The sequence below is a fragment of the Thermobia domestica genome, unplaced genomic scaffold (assembly GCF_964235325.1).
Source record: "Thermobia domestica unplaced genomic scaffold, izTheDome1.hap1.1 HAP1_SCAFFOLD_211, whole genome shotgun sequence".
NCBI lineage: Eukaryota > Metazoa > Arthropoda > Insecta > Zygentoma > Lepismatidae > Thermobia > Thermobia domestica.
In genome coordinates, this window is record NW_027655936.1 from 86410 (window position 1) to 111776 (window position 25367).

General features: G+C 42.5%; 1 protein-coding gene across 1 annotated transcript; it reads left to right on the forward strand.

Annotated features, from left to right (window-relative positions):
* The first annotated feature begins 7465 nt into the window (after positions 1–7465).
* On the forward strand, positions 7466–8602 carry LOC145676556 (uncharacterized). Its single transcript, XM_081747389.1, has one exon. It carries the CDS (start codon positions 7466–7468, stop codon positions 8600–8602), a length of 1137 nt encoding a protein of 378 aa, XP_081603515.1.
* Positions 8603–25367: the final 16765 nt, after the last annotated feature.

The following is a 25367-nucleotide window of genomic DNA, read 5'->3' on the forward strand; positions in this document are numbered from 1 at the left end:
GCATCCAACATCAAAATGTCCAAATCAACCAACGTGTGGCTTTTGCTCCGGGTCTCACTTCACTAAGGTCTGTCCAAATACCCACCAACCGCCTAAATGTACCACATGTCCTGAACAACACCCTACGTTCAGTTACAAATGCAAAGCCAGGCCACCAGTGGACGAGACTAAACCTGAACTTGTGGTGCCTATCAGACCGCCCGAAACTAAATCTGAATCTCCGCCTATCACTTCAGTATATCAACCTATCACAATCGAACAACTTCTTGCATTTTTCACCGTAGCTCTGCAAAACATTCATCCATTTCAAAGACAATATGTACTCCAACAAATCCAACTTGCAGCTCAGGCAACTCTAAACGTCACATTAAATGCTACATATTCAGGTCCGTATGCTTATTTCCATGCTACTGCGGTTCCACCTAGCTCTTAAAAACCTCACTTACTGTATATCGATCATTATGGCTTTAATATTTCTGTTTCTTAATATCCGGTCTCTTCAATCACATAAACCACTGTTTGAACAACTGCTACTAGAAGAACAAGTCAATGCATTTCTCCTTAACGAAACTCATCTGAAGCCTAAACAAAGCTGCAAATTTTCACGATACACACTGCTCAGACATGACACAACCATACCCATGTGCCGTGCAAATGGCGGAGTCGCCCTTGGGTTTTCTCCATCAATCGCCTATCGCCAACATTTACTGTCAATACCAAACATCCCGGAATACATCATTACCACTCTATACTACAAAGATATATATGTCACTTTGGCTACCATTTACATCCGCCCTGGTCATGCCATACCTCTAAATTTTTTTCAGTATATCTCAGACACTTTCCGCACCTACATCGTTATGGCAGACATAAATTTTCACAGTCGAACAGCCCGCCAAAAGGAAGAATTTCTAGATTTCATTGCAACCGAAACATCCGGCACATTCCATACCCTGCCTCATTCTACCCGAACGATCTCGGATACCACTCCAGACGTTGTCATTACTTCAGCCAGTATCTCTGCACGGTGTACTCTCACAGTACTCGACCCGCTTGGTAGTGATCATGTTTCCGTTAAATTATCACTCACTTCTTCACACCGTCCAGCACCCCACTTACCTCCTGTCACTCGTACCACATTGCGCTTCGACAAAGCCGACTGGACAGGATATCGAAATTACCTCAGTAGCATTTTTGCAAACTCAACTTTATCAGAAACGGAGGAAGATCTTCATAATTCTTTGGATAGAATAACTACAGCACTCCATGACGCTACCAGCCGTTTTATTCCGACTAGTACATCCCATAGTTATCGCCCAACGCTCCCACCCCATTATTTACCACTTATCAGACGTTCACGAGCGCTCTACAAAGATTACAAACGTACAGGAAATCTAGAGTCATTGCACTTACATCGTCAATTTCAACGCACAGTTCACAATTATGTTAAAGCATATAAACTCCGTCAATGGATAAAAGCTTGCAATAATTTGGCAGACGATGCACACCCATCCAGATACTGGAACCGTTTCAACATGCTCACTGGTCGCAAGACCCACACTACCTATCCTCTTCTAGAGAATGAAAATCCTCTTCACACAGATAAAGAAAAAGCAGACGCCTTCGCAACCTATCTACAATCTATTTTCACTCCGTCTGAAGCAGCCATTCCTCGCAGGCATCCCACACATACCTTTAACATAAATTCACCAGAACTTCAACCCAGTACGTCTCATGTTTTACCCGCACATCCTCTTACTACGCCTATCACTGTAACAGATATCAACTCCGTCACGGCTCGCAAGCGCAATACTGCCCCTGGTCTGGACTCAATCACTTATCGTCATGTCAAAGAAGCGCCTCTCGCCTTACTACACCTTTTAGCAACTATATTTACGTTTATTCTCCGCACAGGTTATCTTCCCCCTCAGTGGAAGACTTCCAAAACACTCATGTTTGCTAAGCCACACAAACCACTAAATTCCGCATCATCTTACAGGCCCATACAATTAACTCCTACTTTCAGTAAAATATTGGAACGCATCCTTGTCAAAAGACTTCACACTCACTTGACAGCGAAAAATTTGCTACCTTTACATCAAGCTGGTTTCCGACCAGGATATAGTATTAACGATCAGTTACTTCGCCTCACCAACATGATCACTAATCATTACAATTCTTCCAAGCCTGCCTGTTTAGTTTTATTCGATCTCGAAAAGGCATTTGATAAAGTATGGCACCTGGGACTTTTATTCAAGCTTCTGTCTTTCCGTCTTCCAATCACGTACATCCGCTTCATTTTTAATTTTCTCTCAAACCGCCTGGCTTACATTTACATCAATGACAGTGTCTCTTATCCTGTTTTTCTTCATAGCGGCGTTCCGCAAGGCTCTGCCTTGTCCCCACTGCTGTATCTGCTTTATGTCGCTGACATGCCGTCCTTACCGCAAAATATTCATACATTTCAGTACGCCGATGACACGGCTTTCCTGGCGTTAGCAAAGACTATCTCTCAAATAAACACTGCGATGAATGAAGCTATCCGTCGCTTTAGCGATTGGTGTCGGACGTGGCGCTTAACAATAAACGCTACCAAAACTCAGGCCATAGTCTTTATTCCACCAAAACGTCGATCACGAGTTCATCGAAACCCAGCTCGTCTTGCCCTTACCGTCAATGATGCTGCCATACAGCACTCAAAGACAGTGAAATACTTGGGTATAACATTTGATCATCATCTTACATGGCGTCCACACCTCGCTACCGTTGTAAGCAAAGCCAAAAATAGATTAAATTTACTTAAATGTCTCATAGGTACAACGTGGGGTCTTCATTCTTCTACGCTTATCAACACCTACAAGGTCTTCCTCCGTCCCGTACTTACATATGGTTTTACCTCCTGGATATCAGCAAGCGCAAAACATTACGAAAAGCTGTTAATAATGGAACGACATGCTCTCCGCCTAGCCTACCGCATTAAATTACCAAGCCCAACCCGTGAATTGTACGACCGCATCACATTTCCTCACCTACTTTATCATATTGAAGCTCTTCGTATTAAATATATAACTCAACGGTATGACAACGAACACGCTTTATTTTTTGAAACCGTTTACAGCGACGCTCCCTACACTCACAGCCATCACCACACGTCTACACCTCTCTCACTGCTTTTCGCATTATATAAATATACCGTACCTCCAAATCATCCGGACTATAACATCATCAGTATCCTCAGCACATCACACGTACCGGCCCATATCTCACCTTCATATCATGCACAGTAAACCCGCTTGTCACTAACAGGACCTCCTCACGTATAATAAAATAAATAAATAATTAAATAAAACTTATGGGGGTTTAATACAGTTCATAAATGTCTCTTTGCCCAACAGAAAATATTTCTTTTTCCAACACAAATATGTTAAATCTCTTTCCCTAATAGAGGGTGTAGCCCTCGCAATGGGTGCTAGCTACACCATAGCTAGCTAACTTAAAAAAAAAGCAATCTTGAGTCTCTCCGTCTCCACCGTCAGTATCAACGGACTGTCCATAACTACATAGTTGCTTATAAACGCCGTCGCTGGATCACTACCTGTAATGAACTTTCCACCACCACTCATCCCACAAAATACTGGAAGCGTTTTCACCAACTCACTGGCCGCTCATCTCGCACACCTTACCCACTCTTAGACGGAGACCAACCCCTTGCTGACGATACTGCGAAAGCAAACGCCTTTGCCGATTACCTTCAAGGAATTTTCACTCCTCTTTCACCTGATCCGTCTCTACGCCGCCATCCAGCCGATAATCTCAATCTTTCAACACCAGATCTTCAACCCAATTCCAGCCACCATCTCCCTGCAAATAGTGATCTTACTGCTCCTACTACGGTTGAAGATATACACATCACAGTCGCCAGAAAACGTCAGTCGGCTCCAGGCGCTGATCGTATTTCTTACCGACATGTGAAAGAGGCTCCATATATTCTTCTTCATTTACTGGCTGCTATCTATACATTTATTTTACGCACAGGCTTCATTCCGACTTCTTGGAAATCCTCGATCACTCTCATGTTTCCCAAACCAAACAAGCCTACACATGCTGTCTCTTCGTATCGGCCCATTCAGCTCACGCTAGTGTTCAGCAAAATTCTAGAACGTATTCTTGTTACGCGTCTGCACCGTCATCTATCCGCTCATAATTTACTTCCTCTTTCGCAAGCAGGCTTTCGCCCTTCCTATAGTATTAATGATCAGCTTATGCGCCTTACAACCCATATTACACTGCAGTTCAATACATCCAAACCTTCCTGTCTGGTCTTATTCGATCTGGAAAAAGCTTTTGATAAGGTATGGCATCTTGGTCTTATATATAAACTCCTCTCTTTCCGTCTTCCTCTGTGTTACATCCGTTTCATCTTCCACTTTCTCTCTTGCCGCCTTAGTTATATATCTATCAACAACCACCTCTCCCACCCCATTTTCCTGCATTCTGGAGTTCCTCAAGGTTCATCATTATCTCCGTTATTATATCTCTTATATGTAGCCGATTTTCCTTCATTACCTGGCAATATCAGTTTATATCAGTTTGCCGATGACACAGCCTTCCTCGCAACCGCAAACACTGTCCAAGAGATCAATCGAACACTGCAGATTGCAATTGACACCTTTCTCGCTTGGTGCAGACGCTGGAGATTGAAATTAAACGCTGGCAAAACACAAACAATCATATTTCTTCCTCCGAACAAGCGCTCACGCGTCTATCGCAATCCGGCTAACTTCTCTGTCCATGTCGACCACGTTCCTCTCCAGCCACAAAACACTGTTACATATTTAGGCATAGTCTTCGACAGACATCTTAAATGGACAGCCCATCTGAAATCCATATGTGCCAAAGCCTACAATCGTCTCAATCTTTTACGCCGCATCACTGGTACAACTTGGGGCCTAAACACCCGAACACTTTTAACCACTTACAAAGTTTTCCTTCGTCCCGTTCTTACCTTCGGTTTTACTGCCTGGATTGCCGCTGCTCCCTCGTTTTATACTCGACTACAAATTCCTGAACGGCATGCCCTCCGACTAGCTTTCCGAATCCGCCTTCCCAGCCCTACCAACGAACTCTATGACCGCACTCCATTTCCCCACATTCTTTACCATCTCGAAACATTGCGACACCGCTACATTTCTTCTCGGTTTCAAACTCATCACCCCATGCTTCTAGCCACAATGCATCATTTCGCTTTACATCCTTCCAATATCCTTCTACGCCATACACCGCTTTCCCTCCTCTTTACCCTCTACCACTTCTCCCTACCCCCCGACAGTCCAGACCATCTATTCATCACAGACTACATCACCGCCACGGCATCACCTTGTATCATTCCATCTTATGCACAGTAGTCCTATTGTCTAACTGGGCTTCCCCTGTCTCCATCAGATCCGGAGTCGCCCCCGGATCAGAAGATAACACGCATCTGTTTAGCTAACTATACCCGATGTTGTGACGTTTGGTGCACCTCATTTCCATTCATCCCATTCACCTTAATTTATGATTATGGTTAAAGGCCATAATGTCCACCCTTTTCCACAATATATGCTTATTTAATCAAATGAATTAATGTATCCCCACTTTATTTATGATCGTGTATAAACTGATGTTGAATAAAGTTTAATAAAAATAATAATACCCATCCACACTCTCCAAATCCTCACGATCCCATTACTCCACTTCCTGATATAAAGGGCGGTACCCTTTGGGCGGGAGCTAGTCGACCGCGACTAGCAAAAAAAAAAATAATCTTAACATATACTCCAGATCGATATTCATTTCGATCTATCAGCTGTGACGTACCACACGTCAGTACGGCTGTTTTTTTTTTTTTTTTTGCTACCTTCCTGCTCCTCATCCCGGGTTTTTTCTCTTGCCTCACTTCCGAGCACTGTACGTCAGACTAATCCTGCCAAGGGCGTCTAGTGCTACGAGTTTGGCACCTGAAACTACTCAACCTTGACGGCTATCCAAACGGGTCGTCTCACCTTACATTTTTCATCTCATAGCATCACATCATTGCTTTACTAGTTGGCACGGCTTTGTGCCCCTTCATCGGCTTCTCTGATGGCGGACCCTGGCTTAGTTTCTGGACAATCCTTAGAATGTCGTCACGATTTTTTACCGCCAGTTGTCCCTGGTCCCGCTGGTCACACTGCGAAAGTAGAGAAGCGGAAAGACCGCAAGGAGAGACATCGCCAAAACTCCGAATGCTCTACTGCTTCCGCAGCTTCTGGCACTTCAACTCGGACGAGGTCTCGATCACCTCAGAGTCGTACGAGTTTCGCTGCCAAGGTAAAACACTCACCACCAGCTAAGAAACAACACTTTGTTTCCGCCTCTGAATCGTCAGATATGGAAGCCGAAGGCACTTCAGCAGTACGCAAATCATCTGACCAAGTCATTATTTCATCCAACACTACTCCATCTCTGCACTCTTTTCTACTCCAACATTACGATTCTAAGTTCTCTAACGAAAAACTCATCACCTTGCAATTACGCAAATATCTACCTAGCCTCCCACTTCACGAAGTTGTAAAAACACGCAATGGCTATGTCTTCAAATCTCCCGATCCAAATTTCGCCACTACCATTCGCAACAAAGCATCATTTGAAATCTTCGGTAAACAATCAATCCTCACCAACCTCACATCTTCCCGGCGTAAACAACCTCCTCCTCCGAAGCGACCCCCGATGTTATCTGTTGTTATTCGAGGAGTCGATCCCACCTATTCAGATGAGGAAGTTACGGATGAATTACAATCCGAAGGGCACACGATTCACAAAATCATCCGCATTCGTAACAACAGCGGTGTCACCTACATGGTGCGTGTCCTTACACCATCACAGGAAACTATTGACCGCTTTCTTACCCACGGTGCATACATCTATAAACGCAGACACCGCGTGGAACCTTCTCGTTCACCTGCACCTATGCCACTCAGGTGTGAGAAATGTCAGGCGTACAACAACCATTCAACGGCCCAATGTACAAACACTGCAGTTTGTGGCTATTGCTCCGGTCCACACCTAACACGCCTCTGTCCAAATATGCAACTCCCTCCTCAGTGTTCTACATGCAAAGAGCAGCATCCTTCTTATAGCTACAAATGTAAAAGTAAACCTCTTCCTGACCAGGCACATCCTGAATTAGTAGCTCCGTTACGCACACAATCAACCTCAACAAACACCGATCAGCATGTTGATGATCCTGTGACAGTAGGCAAATTGTTGGAATTCCTTACACTTGCCCTTCAGAACATTCACCCGTTTCATAGACAGCACGTTCTCCAACAACTCACCTTAGCAGCAAAACAAACCTTTAACGTTTCTCTTTATGCTACTTATTCAAATAATTACGTTCATTTTCATACCATTCGATACGAATCTACAGTCTAACTTCAGCCGCATCATGGATTTAAACTTTTTATTTCTCAACATCCGATCACTCCCTAAAAACAAAGACCTTTTCCAGGCAGTACTATTAGAAGAGCATATCACAGTATTTCTTCTTAACGAAACCTTTCTTAAAAAGTCCATCTCGTGCCGAATCCCTGGCTATGACTTGATCCGTCATGACAATACCCTGCCAACCCTTCGCGCTAACGGTGGAGCTGCTATTGGGTTTCGTAATAACCTGCCATACAGACAGCACACTTGTTCTCACCTGCAATTACCTGAATATGTCATCACCACCGTTTATTTCAAGTCCATCGCAATTACGTTCGCTACAATCTATGTTCGACCTGGCAATCCCATTCCAACCGCCTTCTTTTCATATATATCCGATACGTACAAATATTTCATTATCCTTGCAGATGTAAACCTTCACAGTCGATCACCCCAGGAACGCACTCAGTTTTGTGACTTCATCACCACTCATACTACTGGCATACTGCTTGCACTTCCTTCTTCTACTCGACCAATCTCAAACACCACGCCAGACATCGCACTTACTTCTAATACATTAGCCAATCATTGCACAGTCACAGTCTTAGATTTGCTAGGTAGCGATCATGCTCCTATCAAACTGACCTACCATACGGGTCTTGCATGTCCATCACGTTTGCCCACTTCTCGAGTCACACCTCGATATGACAAAGCCGACTGGCTTAGCTATCGTAATTATATCTCTTCTACCATAGAACCCTACCAAGGCCCACTCACTTCTGATGATCTTACTGAACAAATTGGCACTCTCACTACAGCAATCCAGCGCGCATCTACCCTCTATATCCCACAATCTTCACCCGTTCCATATCGCCCCAAACTTCCACCCCATTATCTTGCTTTGGTTCGACGCTCTCGCCAATGCTATCGCGACTACCTTCGCACACGTAATCCTGATGCACTTATACTTCATCACCAATTGCAGCGTACTGTCAGGAATTATCTCTCCGCCTATAAACAACGTCAGTGGATTAAAACATGCAATAATCTAGCAGATACTTCACATCCAACAATCTATTGGAAACGTTTCAATGCTCTATGTGGCAAACCCACTAAGACAACATATCCTCTACTTGTCCAAATCAAATGCCTTCGCTGATCATCTTCAAAGCATTTTTACACCATCAGTTTCCAATCACACCTACCGCACTCATCCTACTTCTCAAGTCAACACTGATTCACCTCAATTACAGCCCAACATCAATCACACTCTTCCGCAACATATTGTCACTGTTCCCATTACACCTAATGAAATCACCGCTGTACTACGCCGCAAGAGAAACACCGCTCCAGGATTCGATGGCATCACTTATAGACATATTAATGAATGTCCCTTTGCTCTTCTCTCACTGCTTGCTCTTATGTACACCTTTATTCTCCGCACTGGTCTCTTTCCCACCGATTGGAAGGTTTCGAAAACACTCATGTTTCTCAAACCTAAAAAACCACCATCCGATGTTTCATCCTATCGACCAATACAACTCACTTCCACTTTTAGTAAAATTTTCGAACGGATCCTGGTTAAAAGATTACACCCATACTTAAACGATCATCATATCATTCCACCACATCAAGCTGGCTTTCGGCCCTCATATTCATTTAACGACCAACTCCTTCGTCTTACGTCACTTGTCACCCATCATTATAACTCTATTCAGCCATCTTGTCTTGTTCTATTCGACCTTGAAAAGGCGTTTGATAAAGTTTGGCACCTAGGACTCATCTATAAACTTATCAAATTACGACTTCCTGTTGCATATATCCGGCTTATCTTTCATTTCCTTACCTGCCGTCTTGCGTACATTGCCATCAACGATCAGCTGTCACACCCGATCTTCTTGTTGTCAGGCGTTCCACAGGGTTCGGCATTATCCCCACTCCTCTATCTGCTTTTTGTCGCCGACTTTCCTGAACTACCTCCGAACGTCTCTTTATTCCAATACGCCGATGATACTGCATTTCTTGCCCTCTGTCGCACAATAGCACAAATCAATCTTACTCTTCAGGAAGCAATTAATCGTTTCACGCACTGGTGCCACACTTGGCAACTGACCATCAATGCTGCCAAGACACAAGGCATCGTTTTCATTTCACCCCGAAAACGTACGAAGGTCCATCGAAATCCTACCAAGCTATCCTTACAAGTCAATGACGTACCGTTACATCCTACCAAAACAGTTACCTATCTAGGCATCACATTCGACCACCACCTCACCTGGACACTACATCTTAATTCAGTGAAGGCAAAAGCATATAACAGACTTAATCTTCTGAAACGTTTAACAGGTACCACATGGGGTCTCTCTTCGAATGTTGTTCTTAACACTTACAAAGTCTTTCTTAGACCAGTACTGACATATGGTTTTCTCGCCTGGATCTCTGCCCCAACCTCGTATTACGAAAAACTTGCTATTCTCGAACGTCATGCATTTAGAACTGCCTTTCGCATGTCATTGCCTAGTCCTACCCAAGACCTCTATTCTCGTATTTCTTTTCCCATTCTCAAGTATCACCTAGAAGCCTTACGCTGCAGGTTCATTACTGACCGCTTCACTCATCACCAGCCACTTCTTTTTGATACCATTCATTATCTTACACTCCATCCCTACCGAGCACGCTACACTTATACACCTCTACATTTACTATTCACCCTATACTATTACACATTACCACCTAATCATCCTGCTCATGCGCTCATAGAGGACTTTTGCATTCATGCTCATCTACCTCATATATTTCCATCTTATATCGCACAGTGATTTCCTCTGTTACTAACAGGGCTTCCCCATGTCTCCATCAGCCTAGAGTCGCCCCTAGGCAGAAGTTAACTGCATTCGTTTACTTAACACTTTCCTAGTGTTGTGACGTGTCTGCACCTCATGTCATCTATCATGCTCATAACATATTTTCCTCGCCGAATAAATAGAATCTTAACGCTTTTTTTTCTCTTTGTTCACTTTGCTTCACTCATTGCTTTGCTCTTTCCATCAATATGCCTCTTTTCAACATTGTCCGTCAAAACCTTCTTATACCCTGCTTACATTATGTGTTAATTTTTTTGTACCGAACTATAATATTTGTATTGTATTTGTAATATGTCTGTTCCCAAATTCCTTCCACTACCGATGTCATAATGATTATGATCGCAAAGATCATAATGTCCATGTTATTTTGTTTTAATAAATAAATAAATAACTATATAACGAACACTATAACCCAGTATTCTAGCCTCCCTTAGACCATCCACAATTAACCCATGCAACAAACTTTTCCTTTAACTTCCCATCCCTGAAAGAGGGCGTACCCCTCTTAGAGGTAGCTAGCTTTCAAGCTAGCAATAAAAAAAATAAAAATAATCTTAATATCACCTTTGCTTCATAATATGAATAATACTTTGTTTCTTTTTCAATATGTATATGTATATTGTGTAATTTCCTGATTATGTGTAACACAGCATATAATGTATTTATTTTGTTTGTTTCTTTGTTTTCTTTTCCTGTACCATCCAATATGTTAAGGCCGCAAATGGCCTTAAGTCCTCTGTTTTGTTGATATGTTTAAATAAATTAAGATTTTCTATTTCATAACATCCCTTAGACCAACCATTATCCTTGATCCAATAATTGTTCCAATTTCCCTTACCTAAAAGAGGGCGTAACCCTCTAACAGGGTGCTAGCCGTTGGCTAGCTTATAAAAATAAAAAAAATATAAAAAAAATTATCTTAATACCTCCAACTCCAACCTCTGTTCACAACTTCCTCCTGACCGGCTATGACCCAAAATATAAATCCGAGAGAGAAATCTTCCTCCAAATCTCAAAGTACGTACCTAGGGCCGAACTTCACCAAATTATCAAAACCAACAATGGCTTCATTCTGAAATCACAAAATCCAAATTACCACATCCACGTACGCAATAAGGCCACATTTGAAATATTTGGACCGAAAGCAAACCTGAAACCCTTAAATCCTAGCTCTCCAAAGTCTCCTCCACCTCCCAGAAGGCCTCCACTCCTATCTGTCGTTATACGCGGCGTCGATCCCGACATCTCCGATGATGAAATTCATGACGAGCTTCGTCAAGAAGGACTCGAAGTGAAGAAATGTCTTCATTTCGAAAACGACCGAGGACCTACCTACCTAGTCCGTATCCTAACAAACCAACAAGATGTCATCGATCAGCTTCTTGCCAACGGCGCCTATATCTATAGACGCCGACATAAAGTCGAACCTTCCAAAACTCCAGCCCCACTACCTGTACGCTGCGAAAACTGCCAGATTTACAACGACCACACCACCTCATCCTGCATCAACCAAACCAAATGTGGCTATTGCGCGCAAAACCATCCAACAAAGAACTGTCCCAACCTCAAAGACCCACCAGAATGTAACACCAGAATGGAGAAAAACACCCCACCTACAGTTACCGCTGTCAAGGTAAACCTGCTCCCGACCCAGCCAAACCCGAATTAGTGGTACCACTCCGCCCTATAGACACTCCCACTCCTCCTAGTAACTCTCTGAAAGACCCCGTGACAGTCGAAGACCTTCTCCGCTTCATGACTGTTGCACTCCAAAACATCAATCCTTTCCAGAGGGACCACATTCTCACCCAAATCATACTCTGCGCCAAAAGCATGTACAACCTCCAGCTGCATGCCACCTACAGCGGCCCGAATGTACACTTTGAAATCCATTCTACCGAGACATCCTAAATGATGGCAAGACCTCAAGCTCTCTCAACATACAACTTCCTATTCCTCAACATCCGATCTCTACCTACTCACCAAATCATGTATACCCAGCTACTGCAGGAACACAACATAACTGCCTTCGCCCTAAATGAAACCTACTTGGCTCCCCAGGTATCCTGCTACATACCAAAATACAACATAAACAGACACGATGGCCCTCATAGAAACAGAATCCATGGCGGAACATTGATAGGCATTAAAAACTACATACTACACCGAAAAATCATTCTTTCTCCCCAACTATCTCTACCAGAATACAACATAGAAATATTATATCTAAAACACCGTACTATCGCAATAGGAACAATTTACATCCGCACTGGACACCAGATCCGCACTGATTTCTTCTCACACATTGATAGGAACAATAGACATTACATAATCATGGCTGACATTAACTTTCACAGCAGAACCCAAGCCGATAAACAGGACTTCCTTACCTTTATAGACCAACAAACCAATGGAGAATTCCATGTACTACCAAAACCCACCAGACCAATTAGCAATACATTTCCTGACATAGTTATAACCTCCTCAACGCTTTCTCAACATACAACCCTCGAGGTCCTGGACTCAATTGGCAGTGACCACGTTCCTATAAAAGTTACCCTTGAATTTCCTAACCACCTTCCCCTGATAACTCCAACCAAGAGAAAAATATACGCCTACCACCATGCTGACTGGAACTCATACCGACAACAAATAGATCACTCCATTGCAAATATTGCACCTCCTACAAATTCCGAAGAACTTTCACAAACCGTCCAATCTATCACAGATATCCTTCAAACAGCAGCAGATCAACATATTCCAATTCAAAATATCACTCCTCATAAACCCAAACTACCTCCAAATTACCTACCCCTAGTCACAGCCTCTCGCCGTGCCTACAGAGTATACCTATTGACCCGAAACCTTGAAGCCCTTCGCCTCCACCGACAATACCTACGAATAGTCCATAATTACATAATAGCCTACAAACGCAGACAGTGGATACTCACATGCAACAAACTCTCCACAGAAGCTCACCCCACTAAATACTGGAAGCGCTTCAACCAACTTACAGGCAAAAATAACCATTCACCATATCCTATCATTGTTAATAACCAAGCTCCAACCACAGACACCGAGAAAGCTAACATATTCGCAGATCACCTGCAAGATATATTTACACCCCTTCCTGGACGCACCTTACAACGCAATCTATCCCGAATCATCAACCAAAGATCCGATCCACACTCACCTACTCTAACCCCGAGCAATTATCATACCGCCAATGAATAAGATCCTCTCACAGCTCCTATGAAATTCATAACATCATTACCCGAAAGAAAAACACCGCACCAGGACTCGACTCCATATCCTACCGCCATATCAAAGAATCACCCCCTTCCATGTACTCTCTCCTCTGCGCAATATATAACTTCATGCTCAGAACTGGATACTTTCCAACTGAGTGGAAAGTCTCGAAAGTTCTAGTATTCCTGAAACCAAAAAAGCCTCCCCAAGACCCCCAATCCTATCGACCCATTCAACTCACATCTACATTCAGCAAAATACTGGAACGCATTCTGGTCCGACGCTTACATACCCATCTATCTATACACAATCTCTTGCCACGAGAACAAGCCGGCTTCCGTCCCAACTACAGCATCCTAGATCAGCTCTTACATCTTAGCACAGCAATTTACAACCAGTTTAACCAATCAAAACCCTCATGCCTTGTAACCTTCGACCTAGAAAAAGCGTTCGACAAAGTCTGGCACGCCGGACTGATTCACAAACTCCACAATTTCTTCATACCACACAACTACATTCGGCTCATACATTCCTTCCTAACCGACAGAATAGCATATGTTACAATCAATGAAGCCTTCTCACACCCTATTTTTCTCCACTGTGGAGTCCCGCAAGGCTCTGCACTATCACCTCTCCTTTACATACTGTATGCTGCCGATCTCCCGGAATTCCCAAATAACCTAAACCTTTTCCAATTCGCAGACGACACAGCCTTTCTCGCAACAGCAAACTCCATTCAACAGATAAACAAAACACTACAGACCAGCATCGATACCTTTGCCCGGTGGTGCGCCACTTGGCGCCTAAAGATAAATCCTACCAAAACCCAAGCCTTAGTATTCCTACCCCCTAAGACACGTAGTAAGATCCGGAGAAATCCCCGACTCCTAGATATCACCATCGATGATACACCAATCCCTCCAACAAACACACTCACCTATCTTGGGATCACCTACGACTCAAAGCTAACCTGAAATCCACACTTGCAAACCATTACCTCAAAAGCCCGAAACCGACTAAACCTTTTAAAGCGATTGTGTGGCACAACCTGGGGACTCAATGCACATATAATCACCAACACCTACAAAGCCTTCTTAAGACCTGTTCTCACCTATGGTCATACTGCATGGACCTCAGCAAACCACAAGTTCTACCAGAAACTAGCCATCCTAGAAAGGCACGCACTCCGCCTCGCATACAGAATAAGCCTGCCCAGCCCAACGGGAGAGCTTTACGACCGGATAGATTTCCCTCCCATCCTGTTACACCTTGAAACTCTTCGCCAAAAATACATCAACAATAGAACCGAAACCGCCCATCCCATGATCCTCGACATCATCCAATATGATGCAAACCACGACGCGCCGCCAATCCATCAGGATTCACCTCTCCAACATTACATGACTTTACGCCAGCTTTCCCAAGATCCCGCTACCATAGACCCCGAAATTCTAAACATCTATAGACCTCAAGAACTATCATCCGACATCTACCCGTCTTATGCATGAATCTATACCAGGATACCGAACACCCAAAATTTCCTACACCAAAAGGTCGAGCAGGCACATGTCTGCTGTGGCCGGCCATTCTGACTAAGGTTTTCCAGGGTTTCCCTTAGTCACACCAGGCAAATGCCGGAATGGTACCGAACATAGGCCCTGGCCGAAAGAACCTTCCAAATCCTTGCCCATATTCCAAAATAAAATGATAAAAAATATTTAAAAAAATTAAAAATATAAAAATAGAAAAAAAAATGATTACAGAAAACTATAAAACCCCTCAACAAATAATTCATCCTCTCCTGATAATCCTTACTCCTCTAACCCGAAGAAAGGGCGTTACCCTTTAAACGGGATGACGACAAAAAAATAATCTTAATATATCTCTATATATCAACAGCACACACTTGACTCCGGACGAACGAGAAATCTACGATATTTATTTCATTGCCGATCACATACCTCATCTTTTTCCATCATTGCACGAAGATCCTCACCATTAACAAGAGCTTCCCACTGTGTTCATTAGTCCCGAGTCGCCCCGGGACAGAAGATATAACCCTTCATCTGTCTGATTAACACATTTATGTTTATGACGTGCTAGCACTTCATCTCATTTATCATTTTCACTTCTCATAATTTCATTGGCCACATGTTGCACCTACTCTATATTTTTGATTTTGTTGCACTGATGATTAAACATGTTTGTTTTCTTTTCTTTTGCATTTATTTCATATTTCTCCTTTTGCACTATATAATTATTTAATCTTAGTTATTGTTGCACCATATATTATATATTTCAGCATAAATTAAAATAAATGTAAAACGATAACATAAAATTAAATGATGATGAGTTCACAACCCCTTTAATAGATGTTCCACCTCAGCAGTTAACAAAGAATATCTCCTAGCCCATCACCTACATTTCCTAGCGCCTATTTTGTGTATAAAAATCACATGCCAAAGAGAGGGCGTAACCCTCTGAGAGGCAGGAGGATGAAAATCGTTTTTATCATAGACTTCAACTCTGCTAGTGAACCCATATTGTCTCTTCCTCCCTAACAAAAAATAATAATAAGAATAATAATAATAATCTTAATCACACAAAACTTCAACATTACCGTGACCGTGTAAGCGGAGGATACTTCGCTGGTTTCCAGCTTTCCCATTGGAGGCATTGTTTTCTCAGTGTCAAGTCCAGGCTGTGATTATTACGTATTTGTGGACGCAAGTACGGCAAGTCTCAGCAACGGGCGAGAGAGTGGGAGAGATCAAGGGTTTCACTCGAGTGGAAACTGCGTTACCGTAAACATTAGTGTACATATTTTTGGAAGCTTAGCTTCATCATTCTTTCATTTCATCTTTTCATATTTCGTCACATTGTTTCACTCATTATCTTCACCGTGATTTATGGCGTCCCAACCTGTCATTGGACAACATTCTGGCTTGCCGCCTATAGCACCGGAACCTTCTTACTCCTCCGGCAAACCGCTTAGATGACGTTGCCATTCTCTGGAAAGGACTTCTAGCAGTCAGGGATCGTTAGCTCGTCAACGTTCTCCTGTTACATCCACAAAACTGCCACCCGCTAAACGCCAGCATAAGCTAAGCGACGCAAGCTCTGAGGCATCCATGATTATTGACATTCAGGATGATCGTCAGTTTCCAAACCTGCCTCCTCCTAGTCGACCAGCCATCCATTCTTTCCTGCTTCAGAACTTTGATCCAAAATTTTCAAATCCAAAGCTACTTTTAGTACAGATCACAAAATACATGCCGCGGGCGAACATTACTCAAATAGTCAAGACTAGGAACGGCATGATTATTAAGACGCCGGATCCAGAGTTTCTCCGTACGACACGGAACAAGTGCAGTTTTGAGATCTTTGGCCCCAAATCAACGATGACTAAGCTTAGCGACCAACGCCCGAAACAGCCGCCACCACCGAGGAAATCACCAACATTGTCTGTTGTTATACGCGGGGTGGATCCAAGCTATAGTGACGAGGAGGTCTTTGAAGAACTTAAACTGGAAGGGCACAATTTCATAAAATGTATCCGAATCAAAAACGATCATGGGTTAACCTACATGGTGCGGGTTCTCACAAACTCTCAACAAACTATCGATGAGTTACTCACCCGTGGCGCCTATATCTATAAACAACGCCATCGTGTTGAACCATCACGCACCTCCGTTCCTTTACCCATTCGCTGTGAACGGTGTCAGGTCTATGGTCAGCACTCTACTTCCCAATGTAAAAATCCGTTCAAATGTAGTTTACAGCTTTACAGCAACCTATAACTGTCCATCAGCTTCTCACATTTCTTACCTTCTCGCTACAAAATATCCATCCATTCCTTCGAGATCACATCGCCCAACAAATTCAAATCTCGGCTAAGGCAATTTTCCACGCCAATATCTATCCAACATATTCCGGCAATGTCGTCTATTATCACTCATATGTACTCGAAACGGAGGTTTAACAGCTATCCTGTCACCATTCTTTGCATTATGGCGCTCTCCTTTTTGTTCTTAAACATCCGTTCTTTACCACAGCATAAGCCGCTCTTCGAAGCACTTTTACTCGAAGAAAAAATCCATGCCTTTATCCTAAATAAGACACATCTCACACCCAGATTGTCATGCCGCATACCTCGCTTCCAACTGTTACGCCAAGATAGCACTTTGCCTGCTAGGCGAGCCAACGGGGGAGTAGCGATTGGGTTTTCACCTTCTATCCCATTTCGTAGTCACTCTCCGACTCTGCCTAATCTTCCTGAATACCTTATCACATCATTATATTATCAGGAATTGTATGTGACTGTAGCAACTATATACATCCGTCCTGGGCATGATATTCCGTTCAGTTTCTTTCAGTATATCTCCAATACCTTCCGTACCTATATCATTATGGCAGATGTGAATTTACATAGCCGGACACATACTCAACGGGATCGTTTCCTCAACTACATCACCAGTCATACTACTGGAGTGACTCTGCCACTTCCAAAACCGACTCGTCCCGCGAGTCAGACTACTCCAGATATAGTTATTGTTTCGAACAACATGTTACATCGTAGCTGTGTTAACGTACTTGATCTTATTGGTAGCGATCATGCTCCAATCAAACTAGACATTCAGACTCGTGTAACTACCACTTCTCAGTCTTCTTCTCCCCGTACTGTCTATCGTTACGATAAAGCAAATTGGACAGCTTACAGATCGTATCTTCAGGATCATCTTCATCATTTACATCCACCAGCTACAGAATCAGAACTTTCTGAAACTTTGGATTCTCTAGTTAATGCTATCCATAACGCCACAGACAAATATATCCCTAAGTCAACAGTTTCGACTTTTCGACCCTCTTTACCTCCTCAATACTTACCACTGATCAAACGGTCCCGTCAGTTTTATAGAGATTTTGCTGCCACTGGCAACCTTGACTCTCTTCATCATTACAGGCAGTTGCAACGAACGGTGCACAACTATATTAAGGCTTACAAATTGCGATGCTGGGTCAAAGCTTGCAACTTTCTCGGCTCACTTTCACATCCCACTCAGTATTGGAAAAGATTCCGACAGCTTACAGGTCGAAATACTCGTATAACATATCCTCTTATCGACAATACTACTCCACTGCACACTGATACAGACAAGGCCAATGCATTTGCAAGATATCTCCAGGACATCTTTACGCCTCTTGCACCTGAAATTCCACATCGTTCTCATCCAGTCGACAAACTCAATCTGAATTCTCCTCATCTACAGCCTAATGCTAATCACACTCTGCCTGAAAACAATCCTCTTACTACACCGATGTCGATATCTCACATCAATTCAGTTGTAGCTCACAGACGTAATACAGCCCCTGGCATGGATTCTATTACATATAGACATATTAAAGAAATTCCGTACGTAGTATTATATCTGCTTTGTCACATCTTTACCTTTATTCTTCGCACTGGCTTTGTACCTGCTGACTGGAAAACTTCGAAGACTCTTATGTTTCTCAAACCGCATAAACCTGTTGCTTCTGTTAGCTCATACCGTCCTATTCAACTAACATCGACCTTCAGTAAAGTACTGGAACGCATCATTGTCAAACGTCTTCATTCATACCTGGCACATCACGACGTCATTCCACTCGAGCAAGCTGGTTTCAGACCTTCTTTTAGCATTAATGACCAATTGCTCCGCCTCTCAAATTCCATCTATACTCACTTTAACACAGGCAACCCGTCCTCCTTGGTCCTGTTTGATCTCGAGAAGGCTTTCGACAAGGTCTGGCATCCCGCTCTCATCTATAAACTCAAACAGCTCCGCCTACCTATTGCTTACCTTAGATTCATCTTTAATTTTCTTAGCTGTCGATTGGCTTATGTCTGTATAAACACTAGTTTTTCATTTCCTATTTTTCCTCATTCTGGAGTTCCTCAAGGATCGGCTTTGTCGCCCTTACTATATATTCTATTTGTTTCCGACTTCCCAGCAATTCCAGATACTGTTAAGCAGTTTCAGTATGCCGATGACACTGCACTTTTTGCGACGGGCAAAACAATTCATCAGCTTAATCTGGCTCTCCAGGATGCTATCAATGCCTTTGTTGATTGGTGCTCCCACTGGAGACTGATAATAAACCCAGCAAAAACTCAATGTATTGTATTTCTTGCCCCAAAGCACCGTTCACGAATACACCGCAACCCAACACTCTTAAACCTCTCTGTACAAGATGTGCCTTTAAAACCAACTCGCAGTGTCAAATATCTAGGAGTAACCTTCGATCATCAACTAACCTGGACAGCACATCTGAAAGATATCTCCAAGAAGGCGTACTCTCGACTCAATCTTCTGAAAGGCCTTGCTGGAACTACCTGGGGACTCCATACTCATACACTTCTTAACACGTACAAAGTTTTCCTCCGCCCTATTCTGACGTACGGATTTACAGCTTGGATATCTGCTCCGACCTCATACTATGAGAAATTATGCATCTTGGAACGTCATGCCTTGCGAATTGCTTATCGTATCAAATTACCAAGTCCCACTCAAGATCTCTATCATAGACTCACATTTCCGCATATCTTATATCATTTAGAAACATTACGCACTAAATATATCACCCAGCGCCTGCAGAACAACCATCCACTTCTTCAGCAAACTTTTTACGATCATGCCCGAAGTACCTCCCCCGTTGCCGCTCTGTTCCCTCCGCTCTCATTACTATTCACTTTATACCGTTACACTCTACCTCCAGACCACCCTGACGCCATCTACTACGAGCCATATAGTACAGCCGCTCATCTACCTCACATATGGATTTCATATGCACAGTGACACCTTCTGTACTAACAGGGCTCCTCTGTCCTCATTGATGCCTAGCGCCGCCCCTAGGCGAGAAGATAACCAGCATTTGTTCAACTAACAGAACCTATGTGTTGTAGTGAGTTTCGCACTTCATTTCATCATTTCACATCATATCACTTACAGTTATGGTTTTCCCTTACTGCAGTTTGTGTTTACCGTCCCTCATGATTATGGTTAAAGTCCAAAATGCCTGTTAAAGTTTGAATAATAAAGTTCTCTGTACCTACCCATAGCCCAACCATTACTTCCTGAACAGCACAATATACTAAACATCTCTTCCCCTACAGAGGGCGTAACCCTCTTCGGGTAGTAGCTAGCGTAGGCTAGCTGCTAAAAAAAATAATAATAATCTTAATAATCATTACTTTGCTGCATTGTTATTTTATTTTGAATTTTTAGAGAGGCAAAAATGGGTAATTTATGCCCTTGCCTTCAAAAGAAATAATAAATGAGGTGAAGTTACTGTTCAGAGTTGCCAACATGTACGATAATTTTGAACCCTGTACAATAGCTGCTGTACGATAATAGGAAAATATACGATAATTTAACAAGTTCTGTAAGAAGTAAATATAATTTTGGAGATATTTGAAATTCGAAGAAAAGATTCATTCATTGCATGAAAAAGAATATGTGTTTTGCAACATACGAGATGTGACAAAATTACTCAAAATATTTGAAAGACAACCAACGTTTCGGAAAGGTAAACAATGCTGGCAAATTAAAGTTAATCGGGTAATAATTTAAATATTTTTGTTACACTGTTAGCTAGTTAGACTGTATGAAATCGAACATCTTGTAAAATTGATCCAAACCACTGCTAATATACAGCAGATACCTGATCCCATCTGTAATGAAACCAGGAACCACTACCACCCACACAGGAAACCAATCAAGAAGGGGTTATTACTAGCTACATAATTTAGATATGATTTAACTGGAAACATAAAATGCCTTATGCAGAGTCGTTTTGACGTATAATTAGCGTCATACTAAAGCCCTAACAACTACAGGAAACAAAGTTGGTCAAACTCTTTAGTATGGCACCAATCACATGTCAGAACGACTCAGCTTAAGGTCCGTAAGGTGTTGAAGAAGAATCAGTTTTTTTCCTACAGAGTGGTAAAGAATTAAGCTTCCATCTTGTTTTTTTTAAGGCTAACTTGAAAGCTAGCTACCTCTAAGAGGGGTACGCCCTCTTTCAAGGATGGGAAGTTACAGGAAAATTTTGGTGCATGGATTATTTGTGGATGGTCTAAGGGAGGCTAGAATATCAGGTCATAGTTTTCATTATATACATTTATTTATTTATTTATTAAATCAAACAACATGGACATTATGATCTTTGCGATCATAATCATTATGACATCGGTAGTGGAAGGAATTGGGAACAGAGTCATATTACAAATACAATACAGATATTATAGTATGGTACAAAGATTATAACACATAATATAAGCAGGGTATAAGAAGATATTTACAGACAAATGTGAAAAAATACATGGTGATGGAAAGGACAAAACAATGAATGAAGCAAAGTGAAGAGTAAAAAGGCGATAAGATTCTATTTAGTCGGCAAGGAAAATATGTCATGAGCATGATAGATGGCATGAGGTGCAGACACGTCACAACACTAGGAAGATGTTAAGTAAACGAATGCAGTTAACTTCTGCCTAGGGGCGACTCTAGGCTGATGAAGACATGGGGAAACCCTGTTAGCAACAGAGGAGATCACTGTGCGATATAAGATGGAAATATATGTGGTAGATGAGCATGAATGCAAAAGTCCTCTATGAGAGCATGAGCTGGATGATTAGGAGGTAATGTGTAATAATATAGCGTGAAGAGTAAATGTAGAGATGTATAGGTATAGCGTGCTCGGTAGGGATGGAGTGTAAGATAATGAATGGTGTCAAAAAGAAGTGGCTGGTGATAAGTGAAGCGGTCGGTAATGAACTTGCAGCGTAAAGTTTCTAGGTGATACTTGAGAATAGGAAAAGAAATACGAGAATATAGGTCTTGTGTAGGACTAGGTAATGAGATGCGAAAGGCAATTCTAAATGCATGACGTTCGAGAATGGCAAGTTTTTCGTAATACGAGGTTGGGGCAGAGATCCAGGCGGGAAAACCATATGTCAGTACTGGTCTAAGAAAGACTTTGTAAGTGTTAAGAACAAGATTCGAAGAGAGACCCCACGTGGTACCTGTTAATTGTTTCTGAAGATTAAGTCTGTTATATGCTTTTGCCTTCACTGAATTGAGATGTGGTGTCCAGGTGAAGTGGTGGTCGAATGTGATGCCTAGATAAGTAACTGTTTTGGTAGGATGTAACGGTACGTCATTGACTTGTAAGGATAGCTTGGAAGGATTCCGATGGACCTTCGTACGTTTTCGGGGTGGAATGAAAACGATGGCTTGTTTCTTGGCGGCATTGATGGTCAGTTGCCAAGTGTGGCACCAGACCGTGAAACGATTAATTGCTTCCTGAAGAGCAAGATTGATTTGTGCTATTGTGCGACAGAGGGCAAGAAATGCTGTATCATCGGCGTATTGGAATAAAGAGACGTTCGGAGGTAGCTCAGGAAAGTCAGCGACAAAAAGCAGATAGAGGAGTGGGGATAATGCCGAACCCTGTGGAACGCCTGATAACAAGAAGATCGGGTGTGACAGCTGATCGTTGATGGCAACATAGACAAGTCAGCAGGTAAGGAAATGAAAGATATGCCGGATATATGCAACAGGAAGTCGTAATTTGATAAGTTTATAGATGAGTCCTAGGTGCCAAACTTTATCAAACGCCTTTTCAAGGTCGAATAGAACAAGACAAGATGGCTGAATAGAGTTATAATGATGGGTGACAAGTGACGTAAGACGAAGGAGTTGGTCGTTAAATGAATATGAGGGCCGAAAGCCAGCTTGATGTGGTGGAATGATATGATGATCGTTTAAGTATGGGTGTAATCTTTTAACCAGGATCCGTTTGAAAATTTTACTGAAAGTGGAGGTGAGTTGTATTGGCCTATAAGATGAAACATCGGATGGTGGTTTTCTAGGTTTGAGAAACATGAGTGTTTTCGAAACCTTCCAGTCAGTGGGAAAGAGACCTGTGCGGAGAATAAAGATGTATATCGGAGCAAGTAGTGAGAGAAGAGCATAGGGACATTCTTTAATATGTCTATAAGTGATGCCATCGAATCCTGGAGCAGTGTTTCTCTTGCGGCGTAGTACAGCGGTGATTTCATTAGGTGTAATTGGGACAGTGAGAACATGCTGCGGAAGAGTGTGAGTGATGGGCTGTAATTGAGGTGCACCAGTGTTGACTTGAGCAGTAGGATAAGTGCGGTAGGTATGATCGGAAACTGATGGTGTAAAAATGCTTTGAAGATGATCAGCGAAGGCATTTGAGATGTCCAGATCTGATTGGAGCGGCTTATCATGAACAAGGAGAGGATATGTTGTCTTAGTGGTTTTGCCACACAAAGCGTTGAAACGTTTCCAATAGATTGTTGGATGTGAAGTGTCTGGTAGACTATTGCATGTCTTAATCCACTGACGTTGTTTATAGGCGGAGAGATAATTCCGGACAGTACGCTGCAATTGGTGATAAAGTATAAGTGCATCAGGATTTTGCGTGCGAAGGTAGTCGCGATAGCATTGGCGAGAGCGTCGAACCAGAGCAAGATAATGGGGTGGAAGTTTGGGGCGATATGGAACGGATGAAGATTGCGGGATATACAGTGTAGATGCGCGCTGAATTGTTGTAGTGAGAGTGTCAATTTGTTCAGTAAGATCTTCAGAAGTGACTGGGCCTTGGTAGAGTTCTATAGTAGAAGATATATAAGTACGATAGCTAAGCCAGTCAGCCTTGTCATATCGAGGTGTGACTCGAGAAGTAGGCAAACGTGATGGACATGCAAGACCCGTATGGTAGGTCAGTTTTATAGGAGCAAGATCGCTACCGAGCAAATCTAAGACTGTGACATTGCAATGAGTAGTTAATGTATTGGAAGTAAGTGCGATGTCTGGGGTGGTGTTTGAGATTGGTCGAGTAGGAGAAGGAAGTGCAAGTAGTATGCCAGTAGTATGAGTGGTGATGAAGTCACAAAACTGAGTGCGTTGCTGGGCTGATCAACTGTGAAGGTTTATATCTGCAAGGATAATGAAATGTTTGTACGTATCGGATATATATGAAAAGAAGGCGGTTGGACTCGGATTGCCAGCTCGAACATAGATTGTAGCGAACGTAATTGCTATGACTTGAAATAAATGGTTGTGATGACATATTCAGGTAATTGAAGGTGAGGACAAGAGTGCTGTCTGTATGGCACGGTATTGCGAAATCCAATAGCAGCTCCTCCATTAGCGGGAAGGGTTGGTAGGGTATTGTCATATCGGATCAAGGCATAGCGAGGGATTCTGTACGTGATGGACTTTTAAGAAAGGTTTCGTTTAGAAGAAATACAGTGACATGCTCTTCTAATAGTACTGCCTCGAAAAGGTCTTTGTTTTTAGGGAGTGAGCGGATGTTGAGAAATAAAAAGTTTAAATCCATGATGCGTATGAAGTTAGACGGTAGTTTCGTATCGAATGGTATGAAAATGAACGAAATTATTTGAATACATAGCATAGAGAGAAACGTTAAACGTTTGTTTTGCTGCTAAGGTGAGTTGTTGGAGAACATGCTGTCTATGGAAGGGGTGAATATTCTGAAGAGCAAGTGTAAGGAATTCCAACAATTTGCTACTGTCATGGGATCATCAACATGCTGATCTGTGTTTGTTGAGGTTGACTGTGTGCGTAATGGAGCCACTAATTCAGGATGTGCCTGGTCAGTAAGAGGTTTGCTTTTACATTTGTAGCTATAAGAAGGATGCTGATCTTTGCAGGTAAAACACTGAGGAGGGAGCTGCATATTCGGACAGAGACGTGTTTGGTGTGGACCGGAACA